A 22,352-nucleotide genomic window follows, 5' to 3' on the forward strand; every position below is an offset into this window, starting at 1 on the left:
GAGCCACAGTGGAATCCAGAGAACTCCGTCCATCAGTTTGTCTTCATTTTTGTTTTAATTGCTTTAGATATTTCCAAACCCTTACCATAAAGTGGTTTTAACAGGATGCATACCACGTAGGCTCCCACAGCACAAGATAAACAATCATAATAAAAGGATATAGTTAGAATCAGAGAGCAGTGAGTGCAGAAAAGGCCCTGGCTTGGTGCTGAATGTGTGAGCCCTTTGTGTGTATGAGTCTACTTGTTATTGTTTCCACTGGTGACTGTAGGTTCTTGTCTGAGGTGCCTGTATAGCCTAGCCACTACCTCGGTGCGAGAAATATGTGACTGTGTGTTAAACGCACATGTCTGTGAAAATATGTGGCTTTGGTTTGTTGTTAAAGAACAATAGAGTTTAGAAACATTCAATGTTTCCAATAAAATTCAGAACTGAACATTTCTATCTAGGCTTCTTCTCAGACAGAAAAATCATTTTTTATGTTAAAATTTTTCTTTGTGCTAACGTTAATTAGTCCAAACAGTATTAAGAGACTGTACATTTGTATTTTACTGCCTGACTCTCAAATATCACATTATGTACTGATATACTTAAAACGCTTGAGTTGTAATTGAATCATTTGGACATTTCCTTAGACTATTTAAAGGTACTGTGCTTTAGGAAAATGCTAGTACAACGTGACTCACGCATTCAGTGCCTGGAATTCCCTTCTGCTTTTGGCTGGCCAACTACTGCTTTTGGCCCTGCAGGGAAAACTTAAATCGAATGTGCCAAATAAATGAAATAATGATGTGACCAATGAACCGCTCATCTTATTGCTGGCCAAAGGCTGCTTTCAAAACAAAAATACATTTATATAAAAAATACATTTATACCAATTTATTCCAGAAAAGATGATATGCAGTCCTCCTTTCTTTTGTTCAAGTCTCAAGTTTCTTTCAAGTATACTTATATATTTTTTCTTAATTATTGTTTTAATCACCAGCTTTAAACCGTACCGCTGAATGCTCATAGGCTTAATGTGTCCTCTCCTTAAACTTTGCACCCTTGCCCCTGGTTTTTAACCGTGGACTGTTGGTGAGATCACTGCTTTCAGAGCCTTCTTTTCACCTCGAGGCTCTGCTTACTCTTACACTTGTAGTAGCAAAGACCTGACCTGGCTGAGCCCATTCCCTCCTCCCCAAGCCCATTCCAGCGATGCTATCGCCTCACTGTGAATAGGGAAACAACAGAGAATGGGGATTAAAGTGTCCCAGTTCAGGCATTATATTTAAGCAGCAATCCCGTTTGTGCAAGAAGGAGATGGGATTGGAGCATACGAGAGACACTGAATGAAAGAGAAGTAAAAAGTAGACAGGCTGAGCATTAATCAGATGCCAACTTTATTGGAAATGTGTGACTTCCTTCCCCATCATCCCTCTCCTTATTTATTTATTTATTTATTTATTTTTGGCAGAATATCATAGGGCAGGTTTGTTCATGTGTGCCATTGTCTTTACATTAATCTCACTAAACTTCAGTAATGCCCATGTGAGTTTGGCATTAGAACATACATTAAAAAATGTGTGCAGATATTGAGACATATACAAAAACAATATAAATGTACCAATATAATTTTTTCAAAACCCACATTGCTTATGCTGACAGATGTTTGTGAAATATAAGGACAGGAACTGGAAGTAGAGTGCCAGAGTTCTTCAACCAGCAGGCAGGAAGTCCATAAGGGTGAGACCAGGGTGCCTTATCCCCATATATCTCCATATACCTGCCATTCAAGTTGGCATCCTCACACCAACACGCATACACACCATTTTATATATTATAACAAATAGTATTCAGTAAAGAACTAAATGAATTCAGTATTTGGTGTGATCTTCTTTTGTCTTTAAAATGTAATTTATTCATTGCTGTGCTCTCTGTCTTGGTGCGCTTGGTCCTCTGAGCTGAGTAGATCAGACATAATTTCTGATCAATATTCAGAAATAATTCCCGAGTGACATAATTGGCCATAGCTGAGCTCTTTCTCAGATGATAGGCGCAAACAATAAAGCCATGTGGACACTAGGGCGCAGTTTGGCAGTAAGACTTAGGCCATCAATTTAGCTCAGACTATCCCTAAATGAACTCCACAGAGCGCTTTTAGTGAAACAGAGTGAGAGAAGCAGCGTTCTTCCTTCACACAGTGCTGGGCTGATGTCGGCTTTGGAGGCTGCTGAGAGGATATGGAAAGAAATGGAAGTAAACACCAATCTTAGCCAAGCTCCTAGAACCCACATATCATCGATCAGAGCCAAGCTTCTAGAACTTTTTCATGTCCTATGACAGATGGTGCCTCTTTTTTCTTTCTCTCTCTCTCACACAAAGTCTCTGACTGAGAGCAAGTAAATGCAAATCAGAGGCCAAGAGCCAGGCCCTGCAATGGATGAGTCTGATTTTAACATTGAATGAAAAGACCTATGGCAAGATAAATGGTCAACTATTAAGATGGATTTAAAGAAAAGGCTTATATATGAAATTTTACTGACCAGAAGATGATGAATTTATGAAAGCGATGAATGAACTACTTAAGTAACATAATAAATTGCACTCAGTACAAGGCAGGCTTGTGATTCATTCTGCTTCTTTCAGCTGACTGACTTCATTGTCTGCTTCCAACACCAAATAGGGTTTGTAGAAAAGATTTTCTCTCCATACATTTGTACTTTTTTAAAATAGCAACCAAACAGTCTGCCCTAGGCTATATGATAAAGATAATATTAAGCTTTTTGTGGAAAAGTGACACCAAAGACAGACATTATAAAGTACATAAGATAATCATGGTTATTAAGGCTTAAAGCAAAACAATTGGCAACATTTTTTAAATATCCCGTCATTTGAGTCATCCCTTGTTAATATTCCATGATCTGGTAGGCATTTGGGAAATAGTGTCAAAAAGTGGGAAAAAATTACTTTTTAAATGCCCCAAAACAAACATTCCATCATGTTTGTGGAATGATGTGGTTAGCAATATGGAAACAGACTGGGTCAAAAATGTACTGGTAATAAAAACTGTGAGGGAGAGGAAAAGGGGAAACTTAGGAGGGGGTACGGGGAGCTTCTGGAATTACATACTGAAACACCCCCATCACACACGCACACACACACACACACACACTTTTGTCTTACTATCCTTACTCTCATTGTGAGGACGTTCCATTGACATAATTATTAATGTAGATACGTAATACTATACCTACACCTTAATTAAACCCAAACCTTAACCTCAGTAACCAAAAGGAAAAGTGCTGTCTCTTTTAGTTTTTTTAAGTAGTTTTCCCTGCAGGGACCAGCCAAATGTCCTCACAGGGAGATATAAAAGCAAGCCCACACATACACATACACACACGGATACGCATACACAACACACACACGCACGCATACTCCTCTAACCACATTTTTCAGAAGGAGGGTGTCTCTAGCTCGTGGTGGCATGTGGATCACCATCCAGGTTCTTTAAATTGCATCCCAAAATAGACCTATAACCTCTGATAAAAACCTCATTCAGAGTCAGGCAGAAAGCTAAGTAAACTTTTCATGCACATTTTGCACAAAGCGTTATAAATGGACTGTTTTGCCACTTCAGCTCTTTTTAATATCCATATATCTACAATGTCAGATTAGACACATTTCTTTCCACTGCCCCAGAATTAATCTTTTCTTTTCACTTTTAGAAGAACTGGCTCAGGCACAGTTTGCCACCCATTGCTGACATTTCTCAAGTCAAATACTCTTGAAAGGCAATTTGCTTGGATAATGGATGTTTCCTAAAATAAAAAGGTCGCTCTTCAGAAGGTTGGTTTGGCCATGGGTCTGATGTCAAAGTGCCAGGCATTTTTGGGGAATGTGTTGGTACTCCCATCAGCCCATAGCTGTGTTTGGGAGTATGATGAAAGCTGTTTAAGAGATTTAAACTGTTACCTGACCCATTCTTTCCAAGTAAACTCAGAGGATTGGGGCACAACCTGTACACACTGTAACCAACTTTTACCCTTCCAGTATCACTAATCCTCACATAAACACACACATACACACACTTTTTTGCACTAATCTTTAACTTTCTTCTAGGCAGATTGTATGAGAAGATAGCTCAGTGCACCAGGTGTCTGGAAAAGCTGACGATGTCAGCAAGGTTACCCAGCATTCCTTACAGGTTTACTGTCAGATGAAGAGGGCCATTGTGTGTAAAGGTTTAGGCATGTTAAAGATGCAGCCTTGGTATTTAGTTGAGCTCTCATAAGTGGACAACATTTTGGTTTTCTTTTTAATGTGGAAGCCTGCCTAATAATTTAGAGTCTAGTGGCACATCTTGAAGCCAACAGAAAATACATGTGCACTACATATGCCTGTGTTAGTACTGACAGTGTGAATAAATGTGTAGAAGGTTGGCGGTATTAGAGATGGATACTTTAGTGCTTCGATGTCACAGATAAAGAGGTGATTTTTCTCTTTCACTGGCCTTTGTGTGGTTTTGTCTCTCAGCGGAAACTAGATGATGGAACTAGATGCTTATTATTTATGTTCTTTAAATGTTAACATCAAATGTCAAGTTGTATGTTTCAGCACTGGGTTAAACTAAACCGATATTTATTAGCACTTTGCTGATGCAGCTACTTAGACAGGAGTGAAATCACTTTCATTACCTAATAACAAATCATTTTTGGGGCCCCAGGAGTTCACACCTCAAAGCTATAAAGACAATTTATGCTTCATTTAAGCCTGAATAATGGAAAACTAAGTGCTCGGATGCCATATGCTGCATTAGATAAACATACTGCCTGCAGAATGATATTTAAAAATGATGGTAGTATGATCTCAGTTGATAAATGGCATGAGAGTCTCTAAGCATAACAAAAGCACATTTTTGCTTTAGCTTACACTACATACATGGGAGGCGGGGGCAAGGAAAGCTCAGGAAATTGGCTTTTCACTTTAGCTTTGCTTTTTTACTGTGAGAAAGAATAAGCTAGAGGAAAAACAACACACAGACAAGAGGGTAAAGAGGAAAGACAGATGAAACATCTAAGATTGCAGTCACACACAGAGCTTGTTTACATTTCAGTTCATGCTCAAAAGGAACCCCCTGTTGGTCCAGAATGGCGTCTGGGTGGTGTGTTTGGTGTGGCCATATGGAGTTGATGGTGGTGTGTGTGGTGCAGGCTGACTTGACACTAAGCCTGAGGAACACACAGGCTTGCCTTAATTGACTTATAAAAGTGCTTAAAATTCTATTTTATGGCACCTTTTTAAGACAACTTGCACAGAGTGTGATATCAAGTCATACTTAGTAATCAAATGTGTCACAGGCATAGGCCTTTATTTGCTAGCCAAACTTCCATAAACTTTAATCTGTCTTGCGGAAAAGTAACAACAAAAAGATCTGACTGGCTAGATATTTAAAGTCACACCAAATAGGCAGTTTGATAGAATGACGGCATTAAAGCTTTGAAATAGCCTAGTGGGCGGGAAATCTGGCAACCATGTGCTTATAGATTTGGATTAGGAAAGTCAAACTGACAGTTGTGAAGATATAAATGAGGTTGCACTCATTGTGCACTGACAGCTGGGGATTTGGTGCTACTTCTGATAGGCCCCTGTGATCACAGCACTGTGTGCTTTGTTGTTCGAGACAGCTTGCATCCTCTCCGCCACTTTTCCAAGGGGTAGGCTGACCTTGACAAATAGTGAAAGGGGTATGATATATGGATTAAGCAGGACTGTCCAGGGAGTTCCCACTGGGGAACTTGCACGCTCCCATTCTGCTTTCAGAGAGAGCAGACATATTGCCTTTGACTGCAGCTGGAGCTGGAGAGAGGATGTGACTTTTCACAGGCTGATCCAAACCCAGGCAGAGCTCAGTCTCCAAACCAATATGCTAAATACCAGAGCCAGGCTGAAGACAGGGTCACAGAAATAGGGTTCTTTCAGAAGTGCTACAAAAAAAATAATCAATGCAGCTTAACTTGCAGGATCTAAGCTATTGTCCCTGAAAAACGTAAAATGATGCCAGATTGTATTAAAATGGTTTTCACTGCTTAGGTATGTCCCTTAAATCTGTAATAGTAAGAACTTTTCTAAGCCACCATGCAAGACTGAAATCACAGTGAGTGCAGGCTGCACAGCCGATAGGATAAATGCACATTCTGTATCAGCCCTAATGACAGCATTCATAGGAATTCAGCATCACACAACAGGATCATAATGTGAATCTGACATGATTTTAGGAGGAAAAAATGTGTTTAGTTTAGCTTACGTCATTCATCTTAAAAAAAAAAAAAAAAAAGATGTCTCGATGGACATATTGATTATATCTGTTGCCCAAATTTGCTATTCCATCATTAGAGATTTTATGAAGCATTTTTTATTCTGTTATAAACCAGTTTATAAAGTCATTTATACATCATGATATGAATTTGCAGATGCATCACATTCATGACTATCAAAATCATGTGCATGTGAGAGCTGTTTAAATGTTTCCATTGTAAAAGCAGGATTTGGCAAATATTTATGACTTTTTTACCTTTGAGTCATGTTTGGTCATGCTGGAGTTTCTTGTAGCTTCTGCAGAAATGACTCTGAAGTCATTCAGATTTCCTTGCTAAAACAGATTGCCATTTTAAATATATATTTGACCTCAGAAGGCAGGTCATATATGACACAGAACACATCCTGTACAACACTGCTCTGATAATGGCACTTTAAAGTGGCAATTTACCATCTAGTGCTAAGTATAAAAGTAGAATATTTAATACACACATTAGGCCAAATCTTTGTCTACATGATCCTGTCAGTAGAGGTTTGGCTGTTGGAAATTCTTTCTAGGTTGCAGTTTAATTGTTTTTAATTATACTTAAGGCTTAGAGTGACAAGTTTAAACTCCACTGTGTTTTATTTAGAAAATATGGAAACGCAAAAAAAAAAAAAGGTAAAAGTGTTCTAAAAGTTTTTTTTACCAACTGTGTCCCAAGTCACATGACACCCAGTCATTGTCACTGCCATGTAATTAATGGCTTGTTCCATGCCATTATGTATAAAAGACCATGAGTGTCACAGTGAAGTGGAGATCACATGATCATACAGTAGATTGTAAACTTTATCAGAAGTTCCTATTGAGATGTATATGCTCACCCAAATGAAATGTATAAGTCATAGAAACCCAGTGAAGGGAATGAAAGGTGGGAAACATTTCCTATCAAACATACAGATAGAAATATAACATTAATGAGTGTTGACATGCATATGGGGGTGTCCCATCCAGAGTGTATTCCTGCCTTGTGCCATTGTTCCCGGGATATACTCCAGATCCACCATGACAAGGATAGAGTTATTAATGAAAAAGAATGAATGAATGATATTCATGTGGAAGATGTGTGCTGCCTGTGGTCATTTTTTCTTCTTTGATCTGAAATAGTCTCAATATCTGCCTTTTTGTATGGCTTTGGTAAATTGCCAGAAGTTCAGGGGTAAACATGGTGGAAGATAAATGATATATACACAAATATACCATTATACTTAACTGTGTCAACAAATTAAACTTTGGCAAGTCTAATTTACTGTGGAGAGACTGCAGGAAGGTGGGCTTTTGTTTAACAATCATATAAATTACATTCTGCTGCTAAATACTTGCTTATAGCCTAAGCACAAACTAAGCTGCAGGAGGCCAAAGTAAACTTGGATAGAAGCAGTGTCTGAGACGCCTTAAGAATGACAACCACCTGTCCCAGCTCACAACTCACAAGTTATGAGTGTCACACAATCATTTATTGCAAATGAAAATAATAAGCCCAAGATATTTTCTATGGCAAGCTAATGATTGACATGGAATGTAATGAATTCCTAGTGTTTGGCAGAGGAGCAGAAGAACAAACAGAACTAAGCCCTGGTTTAAGAAGCAGTATATTCGATCACAAACAAGAAAAATGTTTCACAGCATTACATAGTTTACATTTAAAGTAAATAAAGTTAGGGTCATTTTCACTTTTTTTCACACCAGAAGAGTTGTCTGAAAATTCAAATCACAGTTGTCTAAGTATAAGTATTATTACAAATAATGTCAAGAATAGTGGGCAGCTTTTTGAACAGCTTTTGAAGAACAGCTGGCAGCAGAATTTGAGTAGTAGTGCTTATTGACAAGTGTAGATTTGGGTTGTTGTTTTTTGGGGGGTTTTTTGGGGGTTTTTTTTGTGTAAAACTGATATAATGCTGCCCTCTTATGGTGAGATATGGTTTTGTTTTTGTCAGTACCTTTAACTTTGTAGTTCTACAATCCTAGACTTTTCAAATAAATGTTCAAATACCAAACACTGCACATGTGTACCACAGTAGTATTTTGTAGGAAAGCATTATATTGGTACAATTAGCAGATATAATTGTAAATTTAATGTCAATTTAGTCTTAACTTTATTTCTATTCATTTATATTTAATTCTGGATCAGTTTATACAGAGAAGTGACAATCCTGACATCAAATTTCTTTATCTTCTCTCTTCAAGATGCTGATGGGGCTTCAAGATGATGACAGATGATCATTTGCTCATCGATGAAATGAGGAGATAAGAGAGAAGATATTATAAGCTCGTTCTTTCTGCTCATGCCGCTGGAGATTGTTCCAGAGTACAGCAGAATGCCATTGTGTCACAGACTCCATAGATAAGGAGCAGCCTGCTGAATCAGCCACGTTGGCATCATGGCAGGAGAGGCTAAACGGACGTATGCCACCAAAGAGCTGGATGCAGAGACCAACCAGGAAGAAAAGAAGCTTGCAAGTGAGCAGTTCAATGAGAAAGCGTTAAAAGGATCCCCTGAGCACTTTCAAAATGTGTGTGTGGAGTCACAGACTGTTAAAAATAGTACTAAGTTTGTAGAAAAGGAGAAAGACAGCATTCAACAACGTGAAGCTGTTATCCGGCCACAACAGGCTGGAAAAATTGATTTCAAGTCGTTGCAGAACCGTTCGAACTTCGCCAGTGATAGAACATGGCCTAATGGCAAGGTCAGTCCTCAGTCTCCCAGTGGGAAAAGTCGTATTCGAGATAAGGGGAAAAAGTCAGGAAAAACAGAGCGCGCTAACCCACAGCAGCTGTGCAGACTGAGTGCTACAAATTCACGTTCCAATCCCACAATTGGGATAGCCTATCCACAGCAGAAGCTTTCACCTCCCAAGAAGCTGGAGGCCAGCCGGGGCCCTGTCTCAGGCAGCTACAGGTTTCATGTACCAAATATCCCAGAGCGAGAGGCAGAACTGCAGCAGGAGGAGTTCAACCTCAACCGCTGTTTCCAGGAGGGCTCTAACCTCATATCTCCAAGCTATACCTCACAACCAGTGGGCTCTGCAGCAGGGGGCTCTTCTCACCAGCACCCAGTATCCACTGCAGCTCAGCAGCAACCTGGTGCATTGGAGACCAATAACACACAACCTGTCACCCAAATGCTTTTCCCTGACTTTCAACTGAGTGGAGTTGACTTGTGGCAGTCTCCTGACAGGGCTTTCAGTAATGCTGGTTTTGGGGTCCCATCACAGAAGTCTAACAATGTTGTGGACGTGAACAAACCCAATGGATTTGTCCCATTACCATTTCAGTATGGGTATCCATTGCTGGATAATGCAGATTCCTTTCCCTGTGATCAGAACCCACAGCCACAAGATTTATTAGAAGCATCTTTGGGTCCTAACCAAGTGACCCAAAATTCATTTTCTTTTCAGTCCTCTGGGGAGGAACACAAGGTTGTGCAAAACAATACAAAACTGAGTTATGAACAGTCAGAGGACAGGCAATATTCTTTGCATTCCAAACCTCCCCAGTATTTGCAGACTCCCCATGCTATACCATCATCTGTGCATTGTACAAGAAGCATAAGTGATGATGTTAGTAATGGTGATAGCAAAGAATCAAACAATCAACAACCAGATAAGAAAAAGAGTGCTTTATCTGACAAGGCAGATAATTATTGTCCAGCAGACACTAGGGATATGGGTGCTTCTGCAGGGGGCAAAAGAGGTTGCCATTCAAAAAACAGTACTTCTAGTCAAAGAATTCTTATTCAAGGCAGTGTACATCACATCAGAAATATTGCACAGAATCAAAGTCCCCAAATACACTTTTCAAAAAATAATTACAACAGTTCCCCAACAAATATCATCCATGTGGGCTCAGCACCGCTTGACAAGAACAGTAGAGTAGCACAGCCATGGGAAGGGCCCAACAAAACCTTCCCATTACCTTCAGATCAGAACTCCACCCCATACTCATTTCAGTGCCAACCTCCCCTAGAGCAAAGACACAATGCAGGAATTAACAGCCGCACACCCTGGCAACAGATCCGTCTTACTGCAGCCATGCCAAACCAAAACAGGATTGAGCTTTCCAGGCAACTTAGTAATCAGCAAATGGCTTTTTTGATAACTCCGTCTGACTGGAAAGAGGATAGTAAGTCTCAAAAAAGTAACACCCAGAAAAGCTCTAACGATTTTCCCAACAATAGACCCAGTGAGGCTTTTTCAAAACTGAGGCAAGACAGTGTCAAGCAGGGGTGTAGTACAATATCACCATGTCAGTTTACAAATAAAATGGAATCAAGCCAAAACCAAGTCGGAGATGCCAAAAATAAATCATTATACTTTGCTGTAAATCATGCAGTGCATGGGGCCACACCAAGAACCCCCAGTTACCCCCCATTACATGTTCCGACTATGGAACTAATGATGGTGTCTCCATATGATTCACCCTCACACTCACCCATACAAAATCAAATGGCTAGCAGCACATGTTCCTCTCTTTCACCAGACTCTACTAGCCCTGCCAGCAGTAATTCTGATGACAGTCAGAAGGCGTCTCCATCTCAGTTTTATAACCAGGCGCAAAGTAAGGCATCACTAGACAACCTGAGTTCTAATCAGCATCACTACCATTCAGAAGTTTCCCGTAGCCTGCGGTACAACCAAGAAAAAGCCAAAGAGAATATTGTGAGTTTTTCATCAAATATCAGGCATGCAAAATCCAATGTGGATAGTGGGAAAGGTTGCATGGACAGCTATGGGATGGATCACCGTCCACCACCACCATATTCAGCTCACCAGCTATTAGCTAGCTCTTTAGCCACAGCAAACCTTGACCAACTGGATGTACTTCTCACATGCAAGCAGTGTGATCAGAATTTTAATAACCTGGCTTCTTTTCTTGATCATAAGCAATACTGTGGACAGCATACATTTGCACAAAATGACTTCAAAGATATCCGCAAAATGGAAGACACAAGGAAATTTCATGCAGATCACACAAAAGCTATCTCATCTGGCACCAATTTTTCCATGTCACGGAGTTCATCTGATTTGCATATGTCCCTGCTCGGGCTTAACAAGAATGGGGAGATCATGCCTGACAGTGAAGTCAAAGTTGATGCAAAAGATGATCCTATGAAACTCATGCTGCCATCTGCACCACTGCCTGACTTAGAGATGGAAGATGCTAAGTTAGATAGTCTTATCACTGAGGCACTGAATGGGCTTGGTTATCAGTCAGACAATGCGGAAATCGATAGTAGCTTTATCGATGCGTTTGCAGATGATGAGATCGCCACTACAAAATGCTCATCTAGTAGACAGACTCTAAAAACCAAAGACTCTGTAATGTTTGAGAGCCGAAGTAAGCATGAATTCACATCCAGTGAAAAATCATTAACACAACAAAAGTATACATTTGATGCAGACTTTGACTGCCTGTCTGCTGAGAACAAACATGTTGATGTTACCTACAAAGAAAATAACCGTGATTCAGAGTCACATAAAGAAGGTACCAGAGAGGAGACCTCTCTTGTGAAGAGGGAATCCACTTTGGAGGAATCTAACACATGTACAGATTGGGTTAAAGAGACACAAAAATCAGATAAGACAGCAGATAAGCCAGATGAAAGTGAGCTTGGTCCAAGGTTTCTCTTGTCCAGAAAGTTTTCAGAAAGAGGTGGACTCAAAACTTTACAAAGAAGTACCCCTTCAGTTAAAACACCTACTCCTCAATCCCCATCTGCCACTAGGAGTCCCACACCTCAGAGGCCAATAGTGAAGGAGAGGAAAAGAAAAAGGATTAGTGGAGGGAGTTGGAGTAAGGAGCTCATTCACAAAATAGTTCAACAGAAAAATAAGCTTCATAAGCTCCATGTGAAAGGCACTAAAAACATGCAGTTCTCACTTGTGATGGAGAGGGTGACACCCACAGTACAGAATCCTACATTCAGGGAGTATGATTACATCTCTGATTCAGATGAGGACTGTGAGCCTGTGAAGATAGCCAGCCAGGGTCGCCTTAGTCAGAGTATCCGTTGCAAGTACACATATACAAAAGAATGTAAAGGAAGAATAAGAGCAGATAAGAACAGGGAAGGTAAATGGAAGCAAGACAAGATAGAGAGCTTTGAATTGAAAAAAGCTCAAACTGTCTCTCCACCCTCAATAAAAGAAATCTCTGGCCATCAGCGGGTGCGAAGGCGAAGCAGCAGATCTTCAACCAGCAGTGAACTCAGCACATCTGCGAGTGTCTCCAGTGAGAGCATCAGTAGTCCTAAAAGCATTGATCGCACAGATTCAGACTGTGAAAAAAGAGTGGAGATAAGGAAAAAAGACCAGGATTCCTTTGATCAGGACAGATCTCCACAAAGAATACTAAAAGAGTCAAGCACATCATTAGCTTTGACCTTCACCAAAAACACAAAACATTATAGCACTGACAAGATTTTACTCTCTGAACTCAAAGACAGTTATACTACGTCAAAGTGTTCAAATGTCATCAGTACAACAGAAGAGACTGCATCAGAGCATACCTTGACTAAAAGTACTGTCAGCCTTGCAAGATTCAAAAGCACCAGATTGGAGGTAGAGGAAAAAATGGACCACTATGACTCTGACATGGGAATCGCTGCAAACACAGAGGAGGTCACACCACTCAGCAAAGACTACAAAGATTACAAACAAGCTAGCAGGCATCTCAGAAGGACTGGCATAACAATGAATTCAGTCAAGACCAAAAATGATGCAGAAATCAAAAGAGATCATGCTTCATCAAAGGGAAAAACATTACACAAGAAGAAAGAGTCACACCAAGATTCAGAAACCTCACCAGCTTCCTTTGAGAACTTTAGTAATGATATTTCCACAATCAAAGAAACAAAGACTGATCCGAGTGATTTATTCTCTGAGCCGCCATCACTTTGCAGTTCACTCATGGATGAAGTGTGTTTAACTTCTGCTAAACTTAATGATGCACTCCCACAGAAAGACAGAACCTGTCTTATGCCTTATACATTAGAACATGAACAAAGTCTTATGAAATCACCCCTTTCATTTGATACAACATCAATGTTTGGTGACCTTACAGTTGGTGGATTTGACAATAACCTGTACCCAGATATTCAACTAACCAAAGAGAGCTTCAGTCCAATAGAGACTGCAGATGACAAGAAAGAGCTGTTTGAGTCATCCTTTTCACCATTATTAGAGCAGAGAGATTGGAGCTTGATGGTTGATGTGACTCCAGAACTTCCAGATGAGATTGCACAGTACAAAGAAGATTCAGACATAGCAAATGATAAAAAGACCTGTTTTAATCCAGTCCCATTCACATTGACAGAGAAAATAATGGACTACCATCCAAATCTCAATGGTTGTGTCTCTGATGATGAGCTTGAGATAAAGAGAATTGTAACAGAACTTGAGAGCCAGCTCCAGTCAGCTAAGCTAAGTAGTCCTTCTCCACTTGACAATGAGCCACCAAAACACTTGACTATGAGTAAATTTTCACCATTAAGACTGGATGACCATGAAAGTGAGAGTGATCAGAATGGCATGGAGGTGGTTTGCCCATCAGAAAACTTAGGACTTGCTGCACCAACAGACTCCCACTCAGAACTTTTCTCTGAACCTGACCTGCCATGGTCCAGTCCAGTACAGTTTGGGTTAATTGGTGGACAGCAGTGCCTTCACACCCCAACACACACCACTGTGACAGACACCCCAATTCATTTAGGCCCAGAAACCTTACATGTAAAGGGTGGTGCAGAACTAAATATTCTATCCACAGAGAAACCAGCAGAACTAAACAATGAGGAGAAACCTGGGAGCAGTGATACTATGGGCACAGCTACAAATAAATCAGAAGAGATGATTGAACAGGAAATATACACAGAAAACCTCATGAAAAGCCTAGAAGTGATCTCAGATTCTTTGTCATCAGGGCTGGAATCAACTCAATCATCTGTTCAGCAAAAAGAGTGCAGCGAAGAACAGGACAAAGAGGACGATGAAAAGACAGAAAAGACTGGGTTAACAAATGAGTCTCAAAGAGTGGACTCTAGATACTCTGTGGCAGAACTTACTGAGTGCTCATCAGATTTGAATAAAACATTATTGAAGCAGCCACATAAGCTTATAACAGGTGACATTTGTGAGTCAAATTTAGGTAGCAAAATTGAAAACTCCAGTGATGCTGAGAGTAATAATGTCAGTCTGCATGTCAAGGACACACTGGTAATTGATCTACAACCTGTAAGCACTTGTGTTTCAATCAATGACTCAGAAGAATCAAAGTTACCATCTATAATATTCGATCATAAATCTTGTGAACCACCATTAGAGACAGGGAAAGTTAGTCCTGAACCAGAAGTTGTGGAAAATTTTAATTCAGAGGGCCCTCGCAACAATCCAGATGCCTCGCCATCATTACCAGATGTGCTAAAAGATGAAAGCACAAAGGCCCTCAAACAGGAAAGCAGCCAAGCAGAAGAGATGTTCATAAAAACAAATGCTACCAAAGATTACAAAGACATGCTTGAGTCTGCATCAGTAAATCAAAGCACACAAGTTGATGAGACTGACACTGACACAGTGGAGAGTGCAAGAAATAATGTCATGCCAGACAATGGTCAAGTCCTTGAGAGCTTTAAGTCTCCTCATAGTGAAGATGCCCAGTCACATGAAATTCTGAGAAATGATACAGACACCGTGAGCACTCATGAGCTATCACAAATGGACAAAGTGGATCAGAGCAGTGAGGCCACATTGAGAATGACATTTTCTGATGAACACAATTTATGTGGAGGGAATGTACAAATCAATGTGAATGAGGATCCAAAACTAGAATCTGTACCACCAATTAGTCTACCACCACTGGTTTCTCCATATGTTCCTACAAAGAGTTCCCCCTTGCAAGAGGAAAAGAGTCTATTATCAAGTTGTTGGACCAACATTAACGTAATTAGCCCTGCTTTGATTGAAGAGACATTAACATTTAAGATTTCTGCAGATGTGGATATTGCTAGGTCACTACATACTTGTGAGTCATCAAACACAGCTACTGAGATAAGTAATTCTTTTGCTTCCAATCTGAACTTTGCAGAACCAACAGAAAGCAAAATATCTAGTCCCAGAACAATGTTAGCTGTGGACAGCATCTCCAAACAAGCTTTTTATAAAGCAAATGAGAAATCAGAAATATTGGATGTTACCCAAAACAAAGACGCATTGTATGAATTTAAACAAAGCCCAATGAATTGCAGTGAAACACATTTCAGTAGCTGCAGCCTAAGTTCTGAAACTTTAAATAAAAGTATTGATGTTCAGTCCAACATTAAGGCAAGCCCAAAAGACAGCCTCAGTGCTTGTGCACTGACTCTCAATACACAGCTATCATCAAATTGTCGGCTCAGTCCAATACATGTTCAAAATGAGCTTGAATTAACTACCTTTGATCACTTGGTCAAACTGGACATACAGCATTTTCATGACACCACCAACCAAAATGATATTAAGTACTGCTGCATTTCACCCGCCAATAATCACCATATTGAACACAGGGCTTCAGATGATACAGAACAACTCTCAAAACTTCACCAAGATAATATGAGCACTTGTCATGTTCCTCTTGATTCTATTGATTACATGGACTTAAACATCAATCTCCTGAGGAAAACAGATGCTGAAAATGTGGAGAGTCAGATAACTACTTTCAAGCTTGATGCATTGCCTCAGAACCCTACTATATGCACTGTTCAAGAAACATTAAATCCTAAAGAGCAGTTGCCAACAGGATCCATAAGTGTCACAAGTTTGCCAAACTCATTAATGGGACAGTGCACAAAGCAGTCAGAAGTAAAATCCTTACCAAAAAAAGGAGGTACACAGAATGCACTTCAAGGGAAATTTCAGTGTGAAATATGCTTGATGTACTTCCGTACTCTTCCTGGACTTAAGCGACACAAAGCCATGAAGCACACAGTTAAAACTGAAGGAATAACAGCACAAAAGCCAACTTTGAACAGCCAAGGCTTTGTGCCACACCCAGTAGATAAGGAGGTGAAAGATAACATGAGGATCCTTGATCCAGTGGTCTTGCTGAATCCCAGCAATGATAGCACACCTGTTACACATTGCGATCTTGCAGCTCTGAATTCAGTATTTGAAGGCAACGCAAAAGAATCACTTGTTTCAAAAAGTACAATGAGTAATGACAAGGAGGACATGCCTTCCATAATTGAGAAAGCAAAGAAAAATATCAAAGTTAAAAGAAGTAAGAGCATGGATGTCATCAATGAAGGGCTCATTCACAAACTTGTAAAGAAGGACCCTTTCCCAGACGAATTGCTCAGTATACTTAAAACAGACATTCTACAGGCCATTTCCCCAGATTTTCCTACAATGGCACAACAAGAATGTCCCAAGTCAAGTGCAAAACTGAGCCCAGTTAACAGTCCCAACTGTCAAGAGGTGAAAGTCACAGAAGACATTCAGGGTATAGAAAGTGTTTGTGTTGATGAGCAAGAGATGACAACTTTGCCCAAGTGCCCTGAAATGTACCACCATGGAGCTGAAGAAAACAATACAACACCAAAGACAGGGAGTTGTGCAAGCCTAAACACTTTAGAAAATAATAGGCAGGCAAATGACACCAGTTCTGGGGAATATATTGGCATTAAAGAAATCTGTGATCCATGTGAGGATCCTTCAGTTGCGATCAAAAGTGAGATGACCAGTTATCCCACAGATGAAAATGGTTCCCACTGTGAGGTTTATAAAGACCCACCAATAAGCCCCAGTGGACTGGGCACTGACCTCAAAGATCTCTTTGATGATGAAAACACATTCTCCCAATTATTCCCAAGGAATGATGAAATGAAAAGGAAAAAGTGTGCACGTGTTTATGGTAAAAGTAATAAAAAGCAGAAACAAATGTCAAGCTTAGTTTATGACTATACTGGCTCAAACACATTTTCTGATAACAATGAGCAGTATAAGAAAAAGCCAGAGAATATATTTGTTAGCAGTCTGGATGACCATTGTGAATATGAAACTATATCACTTGATGATGCTAAAATGCTTGAGATGTGCCATAAGAGCACGCTCAAAAGTTCTCCTCAGAAAGGTTTTCCACAAGATGTCATAATAGATCATCAGGTTGGGCATGAAGACACTCAAGAGGCTAGAATTGGTGACTTTCTATGCCATACAGAAGATGCCGTTCTAAAACCTACAGTGAACTTAAATGGATCTGAAGACAAAAATACAGACACAGGGTCAGATGCCAAGGAAAACTGTAAGTCCAATGAGCCCTGCCCTCTGCAGCTGGTCTGTGTTCAAGATAATGTCCCTCGCTACCCAAGCATTGACATTCAGAACTTCAACACTACATTTCAGCTCCCTGAAATGCCACTCTTTGAGTCTGAAAGAGATATGTCTGTGGTTGAGGCCATTGTGCCCAAGAAATCCCAGAAGAAACCTACAGAACGCAAGAATAGGAAACGAATTGAGACTGGACTGAAGCCCAAGGACAAGCAGTACAAATGCAAAGTGTGTTTCACATGGTTCCTCACATTAGGGGAGCTGGACTTCCACAAGCTTTCTCACAATCCTTCACCTCCTCCAACTTGTTATATGTGTGTCCAGCGCAAATTTAGCTCCCGTGAGCAACTTCGAGACCATCTGAAGGAGAAGCATGTCAAGAATAAAGCAGGTGTCTGGACTTGTGGCATGTGCTTGAAGGAAATATCAGATGTGTGGATGTACAATGAACACCTGCGGGAGCATGCCACACAGTTTGCTCGAAAGGGTCAGTCTCAAAGTTCCATGCTGGACATGCCAGGCTGCTTTATGCAGGAGAATGCTGTGAAGAACTTCATCTCTTCAATCATGCAACATCAATCGAAAAAGTCTGTCAAAGGGGAGAATGCAAAATCATCTAAGGAGGAGAGGAAAGCCTCTACAGATGTTTCTGGAGTAGAGCAAAAATCCTCATACATGGGTGAGCCTGAAACTATAAAGAGCAAACATAGTATATTCACACCCCTTGAAGTTCTACCAAAAGCAGACACTACTCCAAAAAATGTTGAAATGCATCCCAACTGCAAAGATCCTTCACGGGACTGTCACCACTGCGGCAAACAGTTTCCAAAACCATTTAAGCTTCAAAGACACTTGGTGGTACACAATTTGCAAAAGATTTTCATGTGTCACAAATGTCCAGTCTCATATCAGCAAGCAAAGGAGCTTAAAGATCACCTAAAAAGTGAACATGAGGAGGTAGATGAACCTGATTCAAAGCACACTACCCTGTACACGTGTGAGCTCTGTGCTGATGTTATGCATGTAATTAAGAAGTCTTTCATCTGCAGTACCTGCAACTACACTTTCTCTAAGAAAGAACAGTTTGATCGTCATATGGAGAAACACCTGGCAGGTGGTAGCAAGATATTTAAGTTTAGGGGAGTGGTGAGGCCCTGCAATTCAAAAGAGGATGACTTTGATATGCCACCAAATAAGAAGAGGAAGGTACTGCCTGACAATTCCCAAGAAAACAACTTGAACATTGCCAGCATTGCATCTGTACACTTACAGCAGAGTACAGACATACAGGGTCTGAAACTAGTCATGGACAACTCTACATGCAATAGCACTGATGAAGACAAACAGCCTACTGACACAAATAATACAAGTGTAAAAATTGAGGACGTGGCAGAAGACCTTTCTGGGGCTCAGGAAGAACTCGGGCAGCATCAGCCCCAAATTACTTCTGCTGAAAACACCCTTAACACAAAAACAATGACCAAGGAAGAAGATTATGAAGACTTGCATGCACATGACATTCCAGACACAGATACCAAAGAGGGTGGTACAGATTACAACTGTTCCCTGACTGAGATCTGTGATGTTAAAGTTGAGGATGACTGTGGAGCTATTCACACAACAATGCCAATTCCAAATGAGAGCAGTGTCCCCGATAACAAGATGAAAGAATGTGATTTGGTAAATGCCGATGAGAAGGAGACAGATTCAGATCTGTGCAGTTTGCAGTTTCCTAATCAAACTAGTAAAGGCATGAAAAGCCATCAAACAGAAGACCTTTTGCCTAAAGAGGACTACATTCCTAATGTTATCAGACTGCCATCATTATCCAGTGAGATAAATCAACTGAGGCAGGACCAGATAAATGAATGTGCATCTACTAGGAGGAATGAAAATGAGCAAGTCATAAACACTATTGACCAGCCATTATGTGTCCTGGTTAAAGAAAGAACATCTATTAAGTCAGAGGAAAATATTAAACAATGCCTTGAGAATAGCACAAAGTCCGGAAGCATTGGAGTCACAGACGCTGCAGGTGTAAATCATGCCAAGATTTCTCTCAGCTCCGTTACAGCTGAAGACAAAGATTGTGTGAAACTGAAAAAAAGGAAAGATCTCAAGACAATGCCAAGTTCACCAAGGACAGCATCGTCTGTTACACGTGAGAATCTTGGAATTGACCCAAAAGTCAAAAAGAAATTTCGGTCCAACAAATGTGAGAGACTGGCTGGTCAACGGAAAGGCGACATCTCTGTTGACTATCCTGTGCTCACATCAGTAAAGGATGAAATGACTAGTAACAAAATTGTCTCAAAACACAAATTAGGAACTCTGGACCTACAACCAAAGAGAGGTTCTGACAGTTTTTCACCCAAGAAAGGAGAGCTGGTCCGTCATTTGAATTGGGATTGCAGAGCGAAAAAAGGTGTGCCTGGTAGAGCCATTCATTCTGCCACCTCCAAGGTGTCAGTAACCTCCCTGAACAATTCATTTAACAAATCCCGTCCCAAGCTTGGGGTGAAGTCTGTAGAGACGCAATCTTATCATACTGCAGAGTCACATAACAGCCTCCTTAGCAAGCTATTTGGCCAAAGACTCACTGGTTTTAAGATTCCATTAAGGAAGGACACTTCTGAATCCATTAACTGAGAATTAGATGCTACTAAGGAGGAGGGAACTACGTTATCCACTAGTTGATCAAGACAATTTTGTAAATGAGAATGAGATTGTATGCCCCTCCTCTGAGAAATGTTTTTTTTTTTTAATTAGTCACTTTATTACCTTGTATCTTCTTGTAAATGTTTTCATGTTATGGTGAGGACATGTGATAAAGTTTATAAATATGAAATGAACTAGCTGGTTTGCCAGCCATCCTTTACAAATAACTTTATTTTCTCTACCTTGAAGTTGAACATTAAATTACAGAGTCTGTATTTCATGAAAAAGAAAACAATTGAAAAAAAAAACAGTACTTGAAAGATAACTGAGAATTTTTTTTCAAATTATGCATGACACATTCACCACGTGTTGTAGATGGGTTTTATTTTATTTTTCTTTTGTGAAACAGTACCAAATGATATTCCATTTCTGAAATACATCAATGTGCCTATTTTGTACACTTCATAGAATTACGCTTTCATACTCTTTTACCTTACTGTATTGCAGTGACATTCAATGTATTAGCTTTTGTATAAACATAATTGGTGCTATATTATTTTGATTTTTATTGTAATGTGAACACAAATGTCCTCTAACTGAAGGGAACATGTAGCGAATATATTCATCAAATCATTCTTGCTGGTACTATATAGTTTCTAGGGGGAATGAGAAAAAATACTGTGCAAAAAAGGGTTGAGATTTCAAAGTTTTAATTTGGTTTCCTCAAAAGAGGGCATTAGGAAAGCCTTTTTCCATGACTAAATTCAGTATAATTTCTGTTTGATTTGATGAACTCAGGTGCTAACAAGGAAAACTCTTGCGCATGAACCCCTTATTAGGAATTCCTCTCATGCACTGATGTTACATACCAAATCCACAATCAGTTAGCTAGATGTCATCCAAATGTTTTATTATTATTACTATTATTTACTAGAACACAAAAGGTGCTTTATCTTGTTTATATGTATCTTATATTGTATTATATTGTAGGTAGATTATTTCTGGTGCAATGCATAATGTCAAAGTTCTATTTTAATAATGTGCAACAGATGAAGAGAATAAGAAAAGGGAATTGCTAAGCCTAGCACAGGCTTATAAGTGGTTCACAAAATGCCTCATATAAAGTTGGTTATTAAAAAGCTGCAGTCTTCCTTTGTTTCTTTGTCTTTACTGGTAGATGGAGCTGTGCACAGAGTTGTTATGACACATTGAAAACTATTTGAATAATTGCTCATTAGTGTTAATTATGGTGAGCTATATTAGCAATCGACCATGAAATCCCCTCCACACACACACAAATCCAATTGTGTGAATTTACTCTGGATCTCTTGATTGCCTTTACTGAGAATATAAAATGCAAAATGGTTACACTTATTTATTTTTTTTAGAGAAGATGAATATACATGCAGTTTTACCTTGTATAGATTCAGAGTTTTACATTGATAAATCACATCTCATAACCTTGGTCTGTCATTACGTGAGGACCTGGCATCTTCTTGATGGAGGGATTTCTACAGTATTAAGGTAGACAAGGTTTTTGGTTTTATTACTGAATAAAAAAATAAAGTTATTTTAGGCACTTAAGAGCATGTGTTTATTTAATGGTGCTACTTTAAATTATTAAGTAAAGGTGTTTATTGACTAAGTGTGGGTTAATGTGTGTCGAATCTGTTGTTTTATCACAAGTCAGATTTTTAAATTGTATATTCATTCATCTATTTCTTTATTACTCCATTACTTGTTCTACTCAACAACAGTAACGATCTAGTAAAAATGGCATAATAATTTCCCAAAAGAGAAATAATTTGAATTACAAAAAATGTCAGAATACATAAGTAAATGAATCTTACTGATGAATCTTGACAAATAATTGATTAGAACAGTAAATCACCCTTGACTACATGCTGAACTGGGCTGTTATTTTCAGTTGATAGTTCACTCTGTGTTTAGTGGCTTGTATCCCTACATGAGTCACATTCACAATCACATAGGAATAAAAAGCCATAAGACACAGCAGCTTAAACAGGGACACACCAGAGTTCCCTGGCTTGCAAAAT

General features: G+C 39.6%; 1 protein-coding gene across 7 annotated transcripts in view; it reads left to right on the plus strand.

Annotated features, from left to right (window-relative positions):
* The window catches only part of LOC128617695 (uncharacterized), a 226,551-nt gene extending 204,466 nt beyond the window's left edge, over positions 1-22,085 (plus strand). For all 7 annotated transcript variants that reach the window (XM_053640847.1, XM_053640849.1, XM_053640851.1 and 4 more), the window contains one exon: positions 8,528-22,085. In XM_053640847.1, coding sequence (XP_053496822.1) covers positions 8,722-20,286 — 11,565 coding nt within the window. In that variant the 5' untranslated portion in view covers positions 8,528-8,721 and the 3' untranslated portion in view covers positions 20,287-22,085. The remainder of the gene's footprint in view (positions 1-8,527) is intronic.
* Positions 22,086-22,352: the final 267 nt, after the last annotated feature.

This window comes from Ictalurus furcatus, chromosome 14, assembly GCF_023375685.1.
Source record: "Ictalurus furcatus strain D&B chromosome 14, Billie_1.0, whole genome shotgun sequence".
Classification (NCBI taxonomy): Eukaryota; Metazoa; Chordata; class Actinopteri; order Siluriformes; family Ictaluridae; genus Ictalurus; species Ictalurus furcatus.